Source organism: Aphis gossypii, unplaced genomic scaffold (assembly GCF_020184175.1).
Source record: "Aphis gossypii isolate Hap1 unplaced genomic scaffold, ASM2018417v2 Contig00654, whole genome shotgun sequence".
Taxonomy (NCBI): Eukaryota; Metazoa; Arthropoda; class Insecta; order Hemiptera; family Aphididae; genus Aphis; species Aphis gossypii.
In genome coordinates this window covers 20501-36131 of record NW_026083212.1, presented here as the reverse complement: position 1 = coordinate 36131, position 15631 = coordinate 20501, and the positions used below count along the sequence as shown (strand labels likewise).

General features: G+C 30.6%; 1 protein-coding gene and 1 non-coding gene across 2 annotated transcripts; one reads left to right on the top strand and one right to left on the bottom strand.

The window, feature by feature from the left end:
- Positions 1–926: 926 nt before the first annotated feature.
- Trnad-guc (transfer RNA aspartic acid (anticodon GUC)) lies at positions 927–999 on the top strand. Its single transcript has one exon. It is a non-coding gene; the product is annotated as a tRNA-Asp (tRNA).
- A 13074-nt stretch (positions 1000–14073) lies between these two features.
- On the bottom strand, positions 14074–15439 carry LOC126554945 (uncharacterized). The gene is made up of 4 exons (XM_050209934.1): positions 14843–15439; positions 14605–14697; positions 14334–14536; positions 14074–14242 (listed from the first exon to the last, which is right to left on the bottom strand). Exons 1-4 carry the CDS (start codon positions 14894–14896, stop codon positions 14074–14076), a joined length of 519 nt encoding a protein of 172 aa, XP_050065891.1. The 5' UTR covers positions 14897–15439.
- Positions 15440–15631: the final 192 nt, after the last annotated feature.

Here is a 15631-nt window from a genome sequence, read left to right as displayed (position 1 = left end):
TGGAACTCCGGCAGTGAGTATCTCACTGTGCGTATTTCGTCATACGGTATAAACGACTGTTGTAATACGCAGCTGTGTGGGGTGGCGGCGGTGTGTGGGGTGGACGACGTGTTATCGAAACGGACGTTGCGGTGTGCGCGGTGGTTGCCCGCGGACGGTGATTCGCGTAGCGCGGGTCCTCTCGCTCCGCAGTCCGTGATGTTTGGTGTGTCGGTGTGTGTGTAGTTATGTGCGTTATCTGTGGGCGGGTCGTCCGGCGTGCTCCGGTGCTGCCCAGATAACGTTGTGCGTTGGGGACGAGTTGGCACGGGTGCGTCCGGTTGTGCTTCCGGTGTCAGACGTGACATACCCATCTCGAGGCGACGCATTGTCTCCGCTAAGCGACGTTGGTCTTCGGCAAAGCGGGCCATGTAGTCCTCGAGCATGGTTAGCCGTGCGTCCAACCCGGCCGTGTGCGGCGTGTTTTGCGCCGCTTCTCGTACCCCTTTCAGTATGCCACGGGCCGACAGTATTAGATCCGTGGCCTGTTGTGCGGTGTGTATGGGTGTGGTACACGTGGGTGTGGAGTTGGTTGTGTTTGTAGGCACGGGGGTGGGGGTACGGTTGTCTGTGACCGACTCCGTATGCCCGGCGTTGAGCGCGGGGTTACTGTCTGTCCCGGTCCCGGTTGTCCCATCGGTTTCCATGGGGGGGAACCGGACGGAGTTTGCCTGTATCCCCATTCCCGTGAGGTGGTCTGCTAATCGGATTTCGAGCGCATCTTTCGTGCCTCCTTCCGATAGCCCCCGTTGCCTGCACTCGTACTTTAGCTCCGTTGCGGTCAACTCACTCAAAAATTTTCCTGCCATTACGTCCGGCTGTCCGGTGTTATGTTCAAGTAAGAAAATTTATAAGTGTCGATGTTATCGGTAGAGCAGATATCGCGTTCTCTCGGTAGTATAGTGGTAAGTATCCCCGCCTGTCACGCGGGAGACCGGGGTTCGATTCCCCGCCGGGGAGCCAATTGACGGGGTGCCTGTTAGTGCGACGACGTCGGTTGATGGATGAGGACGGGATGGCTGAGGTGTGAGACGTGAAGGAAAACAAAATAAATAATTGAACGCACAATTTGGGGAAAATGAGGTGGTGTTTTATTATCGTTACACTACGTAATTTTGAAAAGAAGAGAACAAAAAAAAAACAAAAAAAAAACAATTGGCGATGGAGTCAAAAAAAATGTGGAGCTGAAAATATATATTAGGCGAGTAGGTGTGTGTGGGTGCTAGGACGCGGATCACAAGACTAACGGTCTTGGGTCCGGTGCGCGGTGTCACCGGTTCGATCCGTCCGCGCGCGGTTATCGCGCATCGGTGTCGTCCGTTGTTACCTGGCGGTTGGTAAGAGAAGTAATCGGCGGATTTCCGCGTAAATGCCGTTTGGATTCAAACGGCTGTTACGCGGGACCGCGTCACTTTCTAAAACTTATATAATTAATACTACGGACATACGAGTACAGGTATTCTAATTTTTGAATACTTAATTCAACCTAACCTAACCTTACCCTACCACCAGACATTTTTTAATGTAAAAGTCGTAATATATGTTTCTAATCGTCTTATTATTAATTTTAAAGAAACTGTACAATATCAAAATATAAAACACAAAATAACAAATAAAATAAAAATAGATACAAAAATTTATAAAATATAACATATATTTATATTAAATATAAATTGTAAATTATTTTATGCCCAACTTAAATAATCCATAAAACATTTAAGTAGGTACTTATATATTATCAATAATTTATTTGTTAAATTAATTCCTGGTTCTTAAACGTATTTAAATTAATAACGTATAATTCCATATTATATTATACAGTTTTAAAACAGTGTGTTATTGTGTTTATACAGTTATATTTCCAAAATTTATCTACTAATCTATAGTAACCAAAATAAATATACAATTGACCAGATATTTGAAAAAAATTCTGAAGTACCTTCTCATTGTTTAGTATTTTTTATTATCTTTTTATATTTTGGTCAAAAGCTTTGAATTATTTTATCCTATTAATATTTTGTTCTACCATATAATTTTTACCGAAAAAATGATGATACAAATAATAAGTACATTAAAACTGTAAAATTATATAGACTATTAGCAAGGTTTTAGTTTACTGGAAGGCTAAACTGTTATAGAACTCTAAACTTTGAGAATTCTAGATTTCTTTAAAATAATATACAGGTCAGACGAGGATCTAGAACTAAAATTAGGGGGGTAATATTTTCGAAATGACAAAAAGATAATACGCAATTAAAAAAACAACCAAACTATACATTATTAACTAAAATTGTACCTTTATTATTTATGGTTAATTTTTAAAATTAAATGATAAAGTTTTTAACCTTCTATTTTTGTTTTTCTAATTTTTGATATAATGTCATCAACATCTATTGATATATTTTTGTGAATATTGAGCAAAGCGAGATTATTTTTATATTTACTCGCTTACAAAATAGCACTAATAGTGTGACGCGACCTAACAATACTCGTATCGTCAATCAGTTTATTATCGCTATTAATATTCTTAGAAGTAAGAATTTTCATGAAAATTATAATTTTATGAACAAGTAGTTATAGTAGATATAGTTTTAAATTTTAACTTTTAATAGACATACATAATATTATATAATACCACATTTTTTGTGTGAAATAAACCAAAAACGCAATTTATGCATATTATAATATACATTTTTCAATAAACACAAAAATACGTAATCTTAATGGATCCGCGCTTGCCGCTTGATACTGATAAACTTTATATTCAATACTAATTTGCAATGTATGTTAATCTGTTGTGAGTCGGTATTTATAGCTTAATAGATGAAACGGTTAAAATGCCACGATTAATTAGGCAATCTACCTATCGCAACAATATTCCGGCAGATTCGCCAGAACAGTATTATAGGAGATCTATTTTTTTGTAATTTTTAGATTACTTCAAAAGTCAATTAATTGAAAGATTTATAAAACACAATTCCATTATTTCTGGGCTGCAAAATTTGATTTCAAGTTTTTTAATTAAATTAAAACCAAGTAGCGATGAGTTTAAAAAATGCATTGATTTTTATAAGAGCTTTTTACCGACTTATGAAACTTTTGAATTAGAATTGAAGGTGTGGGTGGAAAAATGGAAATCGGTATCCGATAACGAACTTCCTAAATCTGCAATCGATACTTTAGGCGTCATGTCGAAAGACTTTTATCCAAACATTTGGTGTTTAATATCTATACTTGCAACACTCCCGGGGTCCACTTCATCTGCAGAACGTTCTTTTTCAACTTTAAGACGATTAAAAACCTATTTGAGGAAAAGCTGCAGTGAAGATCGTCTAACAGGTTTAGCTTTATTGTCAGTCCATCGAGGTATCCAAATAGATATTGAAGTAATAATCAATACATTTTCCAGAATGCCACGTAAAGTTGACTTTGTTTTATGAATTAAAATTGTAGGTATTTAACCATTTTTTTAAATTATTTATTTTTTGTATACATTTTTATTATGTTTTGTAGTGCATAATATTATCTATTAAATTATAATATAACTATTAACTATGTATTTTTAGTTCATGTATTAATGTAAAAATGTAAAAATATAAAATATTTTAACTCCCCCCCCCCCCCCCGAAAATTGATCCAGGATACGTGCTTGTATATTTCAGATTTAAACACTCGTTTGAAAATCATCAAAGAAAATTATATTAAGAAAAATAATTTTTTTTACATAATATACTTTTTAAAAATAATTTTAGTCATGAATGTGTTTGGTAGTTCACAAGCTGGTGAAACTAAAAAAACTTTTTCTAAACTCGATGACTCTATAAAAATAATTAGATTTGAATTAAATGAAAAAATGAGTCAACTTGAAAATAACACTAAGATTATTGAACAAAAATTATCAAATATCGAACAATTAACCGAAAATTTAAAATTTAAAGTATCTGATCTGGAAGATAATGTGGACTACATAAAATCTCAAATATCAGACCTTGTAGAAAATGATGCAGAAAATATCGCTGAAATTAAGAAACCTAAGGAGTGGACATAAAAATATTATATTTTAATACTTATTATTGTAACACAATTTTTTTTAACAAATATAATAATATTTACATTTTAACATTGTTTTATATATACATTCATTTTTATCCGAAACATACTACAACATGATTAATTATATATATATAAATACATCAAACAAATAACATGGTTATATACATAAAACAGTTTACAAAAATGGGGGGGTATAACTATTCCATTAAACATCGTACAAGCATTCTATGTAATTCTTTATCTGAATCTGTCCATGGCTGTCCTTCAGGATCCAACTGCAATTCGAGTTCAGGCCAGATCTCAGATTCATCTTTTCTATAAAATTATAAGTAAAATTAGTAAAATTATTTTCAAATATAATTATGATAACTTACTCTATACTGTAGTGTCCATGAGCTAGTGTGTTTATTTTATCATCTAGCACAACCCGCTTATCATCATAACTGTTGTACGTCAATTTATTTGTTCTGATTGTCAATAGCTTGTGCTTAAATGATCTAATAGACACATTTTCTTGGTAAGCCTTCACACCGGCTTCCCCAAACAAACATTTTCTGTGGTCAGAAAAAAAACCCGGTACCTACCTTTTTACGTACTGTTGTATAGCACGGATGGTTAGATGGCAAGTCTGCCGTGTCTAACCTATCCATCAAGTTTGGATTTTCCAACAAGTCAGAGTAAAAATCATCAGTCATAATGTGATACACTAGTGAATCTGTAATAATGATATTAATTAATAAATACACAAGAGAATAGTTTTAATATACATTTACCTGTGTCAGTATACATAAGCTTAATGTGTTCACCATAGTGCCTCTGCATCACATTATAATGATAATCATACATCAAAGTTTTGCTAATGTCCAATACAGCGAATCCTATAGAAAATAAAATAAAAATTTATTGATCAATGGATCAATGTATACCTAATATAAAATATAAAGTAAATTTTTACCAATATATATAGGTTTATCAAATTTGATTATTTTATTTTCCAAAGTGACAGCGTTAAGGGTATCGCTATATCTGGTGCAATGCTTAAATGTAGTTTTATTTATAAGTATAAGCTATTGAATTGGCTCCATAACTCAGGTAATCGTAATTTTTACGTATTTAATTGGCTCCCAAGATTTATGCATTGAGTTGGTTCCCTACACATTTATTTTATAAATCCATTGGTTATCAAAATTGTTTAAAAATAAATTCAACTATAGGTACGTCTATACGTTAAAAATATAAAAGTTGAAAAAGTACGCGACTGTAATATTCTTAGCAACACAGTGTCGGTTAGTCTTGAAATTATCAATTCATTAATTCGATAACGGTCACAACTATCGATGTATTTATACAATCTATATAGGCAGGGGCGTTCCGAGGCTTCCCTATTTGGGGGGGTTATCAGTTTAAAAAATTGCCGACTACATTAATATGACGAGAAAAAAATGTAGTTATTGTATACTTATGTTTTTATGTATGAGTAAAATGCTAATACAAAACAAATGTACGTATTCAAATATTTTATTAAACTTGTTTATAGTTATCATCATTATAATCTAATATTTATATTAAAAACAAAAACATATATATTTAGTATACAATTTATATTATAATATTAATATTATTATGCTTAGTTAGTAATCACATAATTTGTAATTATTAATACGAATCTGTAGCTTACATTTTCACACGCCGATGTTTGAGGAGAGACCATTTGTTAACGATTTCCTGAATATTTATTTTATCTACAATATCTCGAGCTGAAAATAGTACTAATAAAGAATCAAGTCTCTCGTCACTCATTGTCGTGCGTAAGTGGTTGTAAACTAATTTCAAACGACTAAAAGAACGTTCACTGGATGCAGATGACACTGGTGATGTTAGTACTAGCTTAACAATGCGAAATGCCCGTGGTATAACATTTCTTAACATGCATGCTTTTTTGAAAATATCATCAAAATTTTTACACTCCTTGGAAGCATCTAATAAGATTTGAATTTCAGAGTGTAAACATTCTGGCTCATCCAAAAGTATTTCCGGGCATAATTTTATCATGGCCTCAATCATATCTATTGAGCAGTTTTTCCTGTCCGCCGGTATACGGAAGGTTTCTTGAAAAGGTCGTAATAATGTAATCATACTTTGAAAGTGCTTGTTGACAGTCGACGTAAAAACATCCAAAAGAATTTTAAATTCTTTGCGATAAAATTGAGAAAATTCAATCATAGCAGCAGTCTCAGGGTTTTCGTCTATTTTTTTTGGTTTGAGTCGACGTCGATGATGTTTATTAAAATCTTTTTCAGGGTCTACATTACAATTCTTTGCAAAGAATGCAGCACTTTCCACTAATGCATCAATCTTTTTATCGTCATTTATTTCTTGAAAAGATTTTACTGTACTTTCAATTAATTGCATAGCGTCAATTATATTTAATTTTTCTGCTTCCAGTAACTCCGTAATATTTTTTACTTTAAACATAATATTTTTTAAAAAATATAAGGTGCAAATAAAATCGAAATCTAACATTTTTTTATGCAGTGCCATCGCAGAACACCTGGTATTAGAATCAAAATCTTTTGATGACTTCATATCTTCTAAAACATGTACTATATTCTCATAGCTAACGGAAACCGCTTTGATAGATTCTGCCCGTGCTGTCCACCGGGTTTTAGACAGATTTTTTAACTGTAGCGAATTCTCGACATTCTTTAGATCCTCCTCTAAACGTTGGTGTCTAGATGTACTTCCTGAAAAAAACACATATAAACTTTCAAGTGTACCGAAAAATTCTTTAATTAATGTACTCGCATTGCAGGCTGATTCTATAAAAATATTAATTCTGTGGGCTTGGCAAGGAATATACGGAATATTCTTTTGACACATTTCTGACAATTTTTGTTGCGTTCCGTTATACTTACCGGACATATTACTTGCGAAATCATAACTTTGGAAAACAATTTTATCGACTGGTAATCCTAACGAGTTCAACACACCAAAAATTTTTTCCGCTAATTCTACGCCTGTTTTTTTAGTAAGAACAACATCCATTTTTAAAAGACGTTCATTTGGTACAAGCACACCATTTTTGTCGCTAATATAACGTATGTTGATTGTGAGACGATCATGGTGCGTTAAGTCAGGTGTTGTATCTGCAATTACTGAGTAGAATTCAGCATTTTTAATTTCTTTGATCAATATATCACGTGTTTTTGTTCCAAGTAGGTTGATAAATTCATTTTGAGAATGCACCCCCAAATAAGTAACTCGATGTTGTCGTTTGTCAGTTTCTTCTAACCATTTGGCCATAATTGGGGAATGCCGAGCTAATAAATTTACCATTTGACAAAAATTACCATTATCGTTATCTAAATCACTTCCATGACCTCTAAAGGCTAATCCTTGCCTAGCTAAAGTTCGGGCAACGTCAATCAATATTTCTAATACTTTTTTATGATACTCTTTTAGTTCTTCTTCTCTTATATTCCGGTTTCGAAGGTTTTTGTCAAGAAGAACATTCACGTGACTTTTTTTATCCAAAAAATGACAGTAATCAAACATTGCTGCTTGATGTGATTGTGAGGTAAAATGTTCAGTAAGTTTTCCTTTTTTTTTGGTTCCACGACTTTTCATTTTATGCCAAATACGAACGCCAGTAGAACTCCACTCAGAAGAACCGCCACTGAATGGAAAAAGGCGGCATGAAAAGCAAAATGCTGCATCCTTCTCAATACTGTATTCCAACATAGGGAAATCTCTATACCATGTAGGATTGAAACGTCGTTGTTTATTCAAAGCTATAGATTCATTTGCTGGGAAAATAGGCATTTTTGGCTGAAAGGGTCCGAGAGATATCAAGTATATACGGTCTTGCTGTGAAAGGACGTCTTTTTTTCGTTTCCCTGGGTCATGGTCTATAAATTCATTTTCGGTAACAACAACATTTTCATTTTCTTCCAAGATTTCTTTTTCCCCTTTTCTAGCATAGTGAAGTAACTCCTCACATTCTTTGTGGATTTTTGACAAACAATCAATTATTTCGATGACAAATATTCTTGGATTTGGAACCGCAACAGTCTTTATATTTGTTAAAATATCACTAGCCCTTTCGAAATTAGCGAGGAATGCGGTAACTTGTCCAGCACAGCTCATCCAGGAAAATGATTCATCTTCAGGCATAGTTCCACTAGTTTCAGTCTCCGCAGGATTTTCTATATCAATATTTTCATCAACTTTCACATCTAAGAACTCGTTAGTCACTTTATCAACAGTAATGGAAGACGATTCAGTCATGGAAGTCGATTTTATACTAGGAGAAGATTCAGTTGTGAAAGATATAGATGAAGATTCTGTTGCTATCATGGTAGAAATGCTTGTAGAAGGAACATCCAGAACAAAAACTGTAGCTTTTTTCTTAGAGGCTTCAAATGGATTTAATGGGGCCCCTACATGTTTAATTTTGACCTTTTTACCACCATGTATTGCTTTCTCGTGACGAGCTTTATAGTCAACATCGAACTGACTACCACATTCTTCACATTCCAATTTGATACGTTTTCTCTTATTCATTTTTATAATGTTAATTGTTAACTGTTCAAAAACACAATGAACTTTAATGTTACTATTTTTTTTTAAATATGCATTTATTTATAAAAAATCCCTAAATATTCAAAATAAAATTAAATGTATCAGATTACATGCTATTCGAATAAGGAATTTATAAATTTCTGTGCAATGGCCAATGAGCAAAACAAAAATTTTTATACATAATGTGTTTGTGTGCCATAATATAAAATACGAGATATTGTACATACTTTGAAATTCATATAAAACATTTCTATATTGCTTATTATTATTATTGTAATTATTTATTGGTAGGTAGTTAAGTCTTAAAGATTTTTAGGAGGAAACTTTGTTTCAAAATCTCTCTTGAATAATTAGTCGCTAATGTATTATGTACTACAAATATCCAATTATATAATATAAGGTAAAAAAATTACTGTATCCCCTACATTTGTTGCCTTAAAATAGTAAACACGTTTAATAGTAAATAATAATTATTATAAATACTTACATTCAAGAAATCTTCATAGAAAAAAGAATAAACATAGAATACTTATATTATCCCAGCAATCACGAACGTAGAATATTAAATAATCAGCAATAACACAAATCTAAACACACACACACACACACACACACACACACACACACAAACTAAGCCTGCCGAGGGTCTACGGCGTTCGCGCGTTATGCTGCTGTCGATTGTTTGTGTCGTGACTCACGATAACAGTATAACACGGTTATTTTGAGAATATTTCCGATCATTCTAATCAATCTAAACCGTACAGTCCGTAGTCTGTACAGTGGTATTACCAGAAATTAAATTTACAGTCGCTATTCGGTGTAAACAACTCATTACTCATTATTCGTTAGTAATAAGTATAATATCGTATATATAACGATAAACTCTATACATCTATATAGTGTCTACGGTCTACATAGTTTATAATAATAAATGATAATACTATGGACGCTATATCTACAATTACAACACAATCCGTGACGACGACGCTATATAATGAAATAAGCCTGACATTTTGCCGACTGTATCAAGTTTTTTCACCAACTTTATAATTTGCCGACTGACAAAAACGTCTTGGGGGGGTAGGTACCCCCCATACCCCCCGTTCGGAACGCCCCTGTATATAGGTATAGTATAGTATTTCACTGATATCATTAAACGCAATAATTGCAGTACTCGCAGTTCGTTCCGTCGAAGTTCGTTGGAATTTTTTGTAATTCGTACTTATACAATATAAAATTAATTTGGTTGAAAAAATGACAAGTGAAAAGGGAGAATTAATTTTAATAGTTAATAAGTTTAAATTTAGTTACCATAACTCATAAGCATTAATTATAGAATAGACAGATAGCCCACGGCATAGGGGTATTCGGTGACTAAAATAATATTTTACCGGGTTGCCTATAGATGGCGTTGTATCAATTAACAGTTATTAATTACAGCAACCACGATCAAACGATAAACATCGCGTTCAATTATTATTATTATTATTATCACCATTATTACCATTTTGTAGTTTTTGCACAGAATATTATTCTGTGGTTTTTGTACAATACCATTGATTATAGAATAGACTATTCTATAATCAATGACAATACGAATACGACAATATTGTTTATTAATTTTACCAAGATTTATGTTTATGTATTAAGATTCAAAATTTACTCTAATGAAAAAATATTACAATACTTAAATTAATGACTAGTGTAATAATAGGTAATTGGATTTGGAACAAACACATTGGAAATGTCGTAAGAATATACTTAATTCATTCAATGAAAAATAATATATTACATTAAAAAAATACATACATTTTATTATAAAAATACTAAATGACTCGCTGTAATAAAAGAATACATCGATTTTATTATTTTTCATATGATCACAGTTGTTAGTCCTAAAAAGAACTGGTTAAGTAAAGTATTCGCTTTCTGAATCAATATAATAAAAGACTATTCAATTTTATTATTTGTTACATGACCAGAGGTTAGTCCTAAAAAGAACAATTTTAGTGAAATGTAATTGGCTAATAATACTGAAATTACTATAAGTTATTTCTAGTTGCCTTTAATAAATGAGGTGGGTCAAATATTATATTATAAATTATAATGCTCAATTTTTACATTTTAACAAGGGTTACAATAAAATATATATCTTGAGTCTCCTAGTGACTCCTGTAGTATGTAGACACTGGCTGCAATTCTCATAGGTAGGTACATTGTCAGAACCAAGAATAATTAATGAAAATATTATTATTTAAATGTGGTTTAATATTTTTAATTTTGAAAGTTTAGCTAATTTTGATGTGGTTGAAAACATTTTTGTTTTATTAAATATTTTACAAATTAAAAGTTGATCAATTATATACATTTTATGCTCTATACAATTTTTAATTGATTCTTCTAACCATTTTATAACTGTTTCATTATTTTTTACCCGCTCGGTTAATTGAAATCTAATTTTCTTTTTATTTAAATAGTTTTCATAGTTGTTTTCAAAAATATTTAAAACTTTATTTATGACATTATTGAAATTATTTGATGGTGCCTTAAGTCCACTTTCATTATAAATAGAAGTATAATTTTTATTAAGTAAAAGTAATTGTTTTTTATCGTTTAAGTTTTTATCTGTGAATAATTCAAGTTGACAATGGTTACAATTAAATTTTTTCATACATTTATAGCCCAAATATCCTGCAAAATATGTAACAGAGCAGTCTTCTAAAGTAACATCAGTATTTTTATCAATATTAACTGAGTCCTCATCAGATGATGAAAAACAGAGAGATAAATTAGAATTAGATTCTTTATCTGAATCTGAAGATAATGTTGAACTGTTAAAATTTATTTTATTTAGTGGTCTAACTGGATCAATTATAACTGGATTATCATCTTCTTGGGTTACCTCACAATTTGTCCCTTTAGATGTACATAAAGAAAAAATACAATTACTTCTTATTGAAGTTCTAATCGTTCTGGCTGTTGGGTTTTTGTTATAACCACCATTTTGTCGAAAAATACTAAAAAGATTTTCTAACTTATCCTGATTTAAACGATTAGTGATTAAAAATACAATATTATTAGAGTAGTATACATTTGTATGTTCTGCGCACTTTTGACTGCGGAGATTGCAAATTTTTAAGGGGGATTTTTCCCCTCAAACTTTTTTTTTCTCCGCTCTACCAGACTGCGGTGATTTTAAAATTTTTAGGTGGATTTTCCCCCTCAAACATTTTTTTCTCCGCTGTACCAGTAAAAAAACACTGATTTTCAAAAACCATAATGTATGTTCTGCGCACTTTTGACTGCGGAGATTGTAAAATTTTATGGGGGATTTTCCCCCTCAAACTTTTTTTTTCTCCGCTGTACCAGTAAAACACACTGATTCTCAAAAACCATAATGTATGTTCTGCGCACTTTTGACTGCGGAGATTTTTAAAATTTGAGGTATAGTTTCCGCCTTAACCAATTATTTTTTCCCCTGTTACACATAAAGTTTAAACAATGTATACACACTTCAACACTATTTATTTCCCTTGTAAGTTAAACATTCAGGTTACACAATAATTTCATTTTTTTTTAATAAATTATAGATAAAAGTCGTTTTATTGAATTCATTTCAGTTCAGACAGTTCAGTTAATATTCAACCATCGTTCAATCAGGTTCTGTTAGTTTTAATCAAGTTTAATTCATTTAAGTTTTTTTTATTTTTTTTTTATAAAAAATGAATTTTCAACAAATTAACAACAGTTTTTGTTCACTTGTTTCGTTAGTACGAAACAATGCATATCCTACATATCCAGAATTCACTACATTTATATCAAGATTGAAAACATTCAATTTATTTCCGTTGACTTCATCTCAAGATAAATACTCATTAGCTGAAAGCGGTTTTTATATATTTAGGGAAAAAAGATATTGTTGAATGTTTTTGCTGCGGTATTATATTGCATCATTGGGAAAAAGAAGATAATCCATGGATTGAACATTCAAGATGGAATCCGAAATGTGTTTTTGTATTATTATCAAAAGGAAATCAGTTTGTTGAAAATGTAGTAAAAAAATATGGTAAGATTATCGATATTTGTGATTGTGATTGTGGATCAAGGTCATATGATACTGTTGTTTAGTTCATTTAACTTTCTATATTTCAATAAAAAAAAATCTGAATTTAATAAACTTAAATGTGTTAATAACTTATTTAATACCTCGTGAACGTATAGCCTGGTGGGATAACGCGTCTAATTTAAATTTAATATGTTAATGATTTTTAAAAAATGTTTCAGGTTCTATCGAATTAGGTAGGTAGGTAAGTATAATAACTCTTTACTGTTTATCCAACTAGACACTATACGTTCACATTTTTTTTTCTTTTTTTTCTTTTGTAACCTTACATTTGTTTAGTATATAACATGTATGGATAAACAAAACTTGTTAGTTTGAGCTAAGCTGTCTAGTGATCATATTCATATTTCTAGAAAAAAATACTGTTTACTGTTTTTTTTTATTTTATCAATATGAATCCATCAATCGTTGTATCAAAATCTGTGTTCGATATTCGTCCTTTTAGTAAGAAAAGTGTAACCGTTGGACTTCTAGTTAATAAGCAAATTTCAATTATTATATTATTAGAATGTAAATTAACTAAAAAAGTTGTAACGTTAGATCTTGATCAGTGGTGTAAGTTAATGTGCGAAAACAATTTTAATACAATTATCGAAAATTTGCATACTCGTTGTAAACGTGTTAAGATAGCTGATAATTTTTTCTACTCTGTTAATGTAAACCAATCAACTATAGTTTTATATTCTAATGATAATTATATAACATTATCTCATATTGATCTTCATCGTTTGAAACAATTACAACATTGTATTGACTTGTATATTGTTGAAAAACAGAAAAAATTGGAATCATACCAAAAAACGTTTGATACAGCTTATACGTTAATTAAGTCTGACGTAAATGGGTTACCATCATCTTGTCAACGAAACGAATTTACAAATCAATATATTCAAAATTATGATTTCAGCTACAGCAATATACAAAGTGAAGATTGTTCATTTATGTACGAGTTATTACAATTTCATTTTAATTCATTATCGAACATGATATTACAAGATTTAGTGATGTAATATAAAAAAAGTTTCTTAATTTATTTTAATTTATCGTTCTTGTAAAAAAAAAAAAATGTGAAATTAATACCACTTGTATACTAACTTTCAATATTTTTATTTTTATTTTTTTTTGTTTTTATTTTTATTTTTATTTTTATTTTAACCTATAAATGAATTATTATTATTTTTTTTTTATCTAAATAATAAAAAATAAATATAAATATAAAAAATTTTTTTTTTTTATTAAATAAAATTATTCCAACACCATATCCTATTACATACATTTTATAAGTTTATTTTTTTTGGTTTGTGTCTGATTAGCTTCTTGGCGGGATGTCGCATCATTTTGTCGAAAACAGATTGAATGAGCGTCACCATTTCTTTGGCTGTAGTTAAATCATCCGGATGCTGTCCTGTTAAAGATATTTTGAGTGAGCATTCAGCATGCTTCCATCTAAAAAAGTTAGGTTAGGTTAAATTAATTTTATTATAAATATTTCACTTTAGTTAAATATATATACTATTATTATTATTATTATTATTACCCATCTTGCAGAGCAACTTTATCAATTTTAGCACATTTATAATGTGCTATAGTCCAGTAATCTACAGCCGTATTGTCTACAGGTGTCTTAACCGTTAATGAACAATCATCCTTTTTTATATTCAAGGTGTTCTCTGCATCGGTTGGTATAGTTGGATCTGTTATTAATTCTAATATTTTGTCTGTATAACAAATAGCAGTGCTCTATAAAATAATAATTAAATTATATTTTTTTACTTTTTCGTAATATGTCATAAATTTATATAACTCACCTTTTTCGTCTTTTTCGATACTGGTTTCTTCTCCGGTTTTACAGCTAACCTTTTCGATGTACCTTTTTTTTGAGATGTTGTTGCAATATTATCCTATAATTAAAATAGACGATAAGCTGATGACGGTTTACAAAATAAATTTTTCATAAAATATTTAATGTCTTTTAATTAAAATAATTATATATTATATTATAATAAAAAAAAAAAAATAAAAAATAAATGTTTTTTTTTTACTTACTTCGGAAAATACAACCGACTTCTCGTCATCGCTTTTAAATGAGTAGCAGGACATTTTTTCAAAATTAAATTAATTTTATTAAAAAAAAAAAGTCTAGATTGTAAATCTGTTGAAGTAAACTGAATATTATACTGTATCGATGAGTCTCTTATATATATAACCACTTCTACTCCTCCTCTTAAGTCTAAAATAATCAGTTCAGCTAAAACACTAACTAGAATAAAATTTGAAAGGTACGTCTTTTCAATTCGAAAAAATAGAATGTAATAACAAGTGCAATTTGTATCTAAAAGAATGTAATTGACTTCTACATTTCAATGTCAGATTTGAAAGGTTATATACAATTTAGCAAGGTACGTAAATTTAGCAAGGTAAGATTAAAATTAAATAATTGGTTATAGTAAACATGAAATAGAAACGTACGTATATTTTGGAGACTACGCCGCCCAAATAGTTTAATATAAAAGCGGTTGTGGTAGTATTAAGAATTAGACATACAGCTAGTTCGTATGTAGAAATCCTGCATATTACATTACTTCATTCCTGTTGCCCTAAGCTGATATTAGTTGGTTAGATTTAGAATAATGAATATTAATATATTAAATAATTGGATTACGAACATAGTTTAAATAATCGTTTATATATATATATATATACACATATATTTTAAGATTAAAAAATATGTATTTAAATAATTGGTTATAGTAAAATATGAAATAGAAACGTATAGTCGAATTTTCTGTTTATCATGACACATACGTATATTTTGGGGGCTACACCCAAATAGTT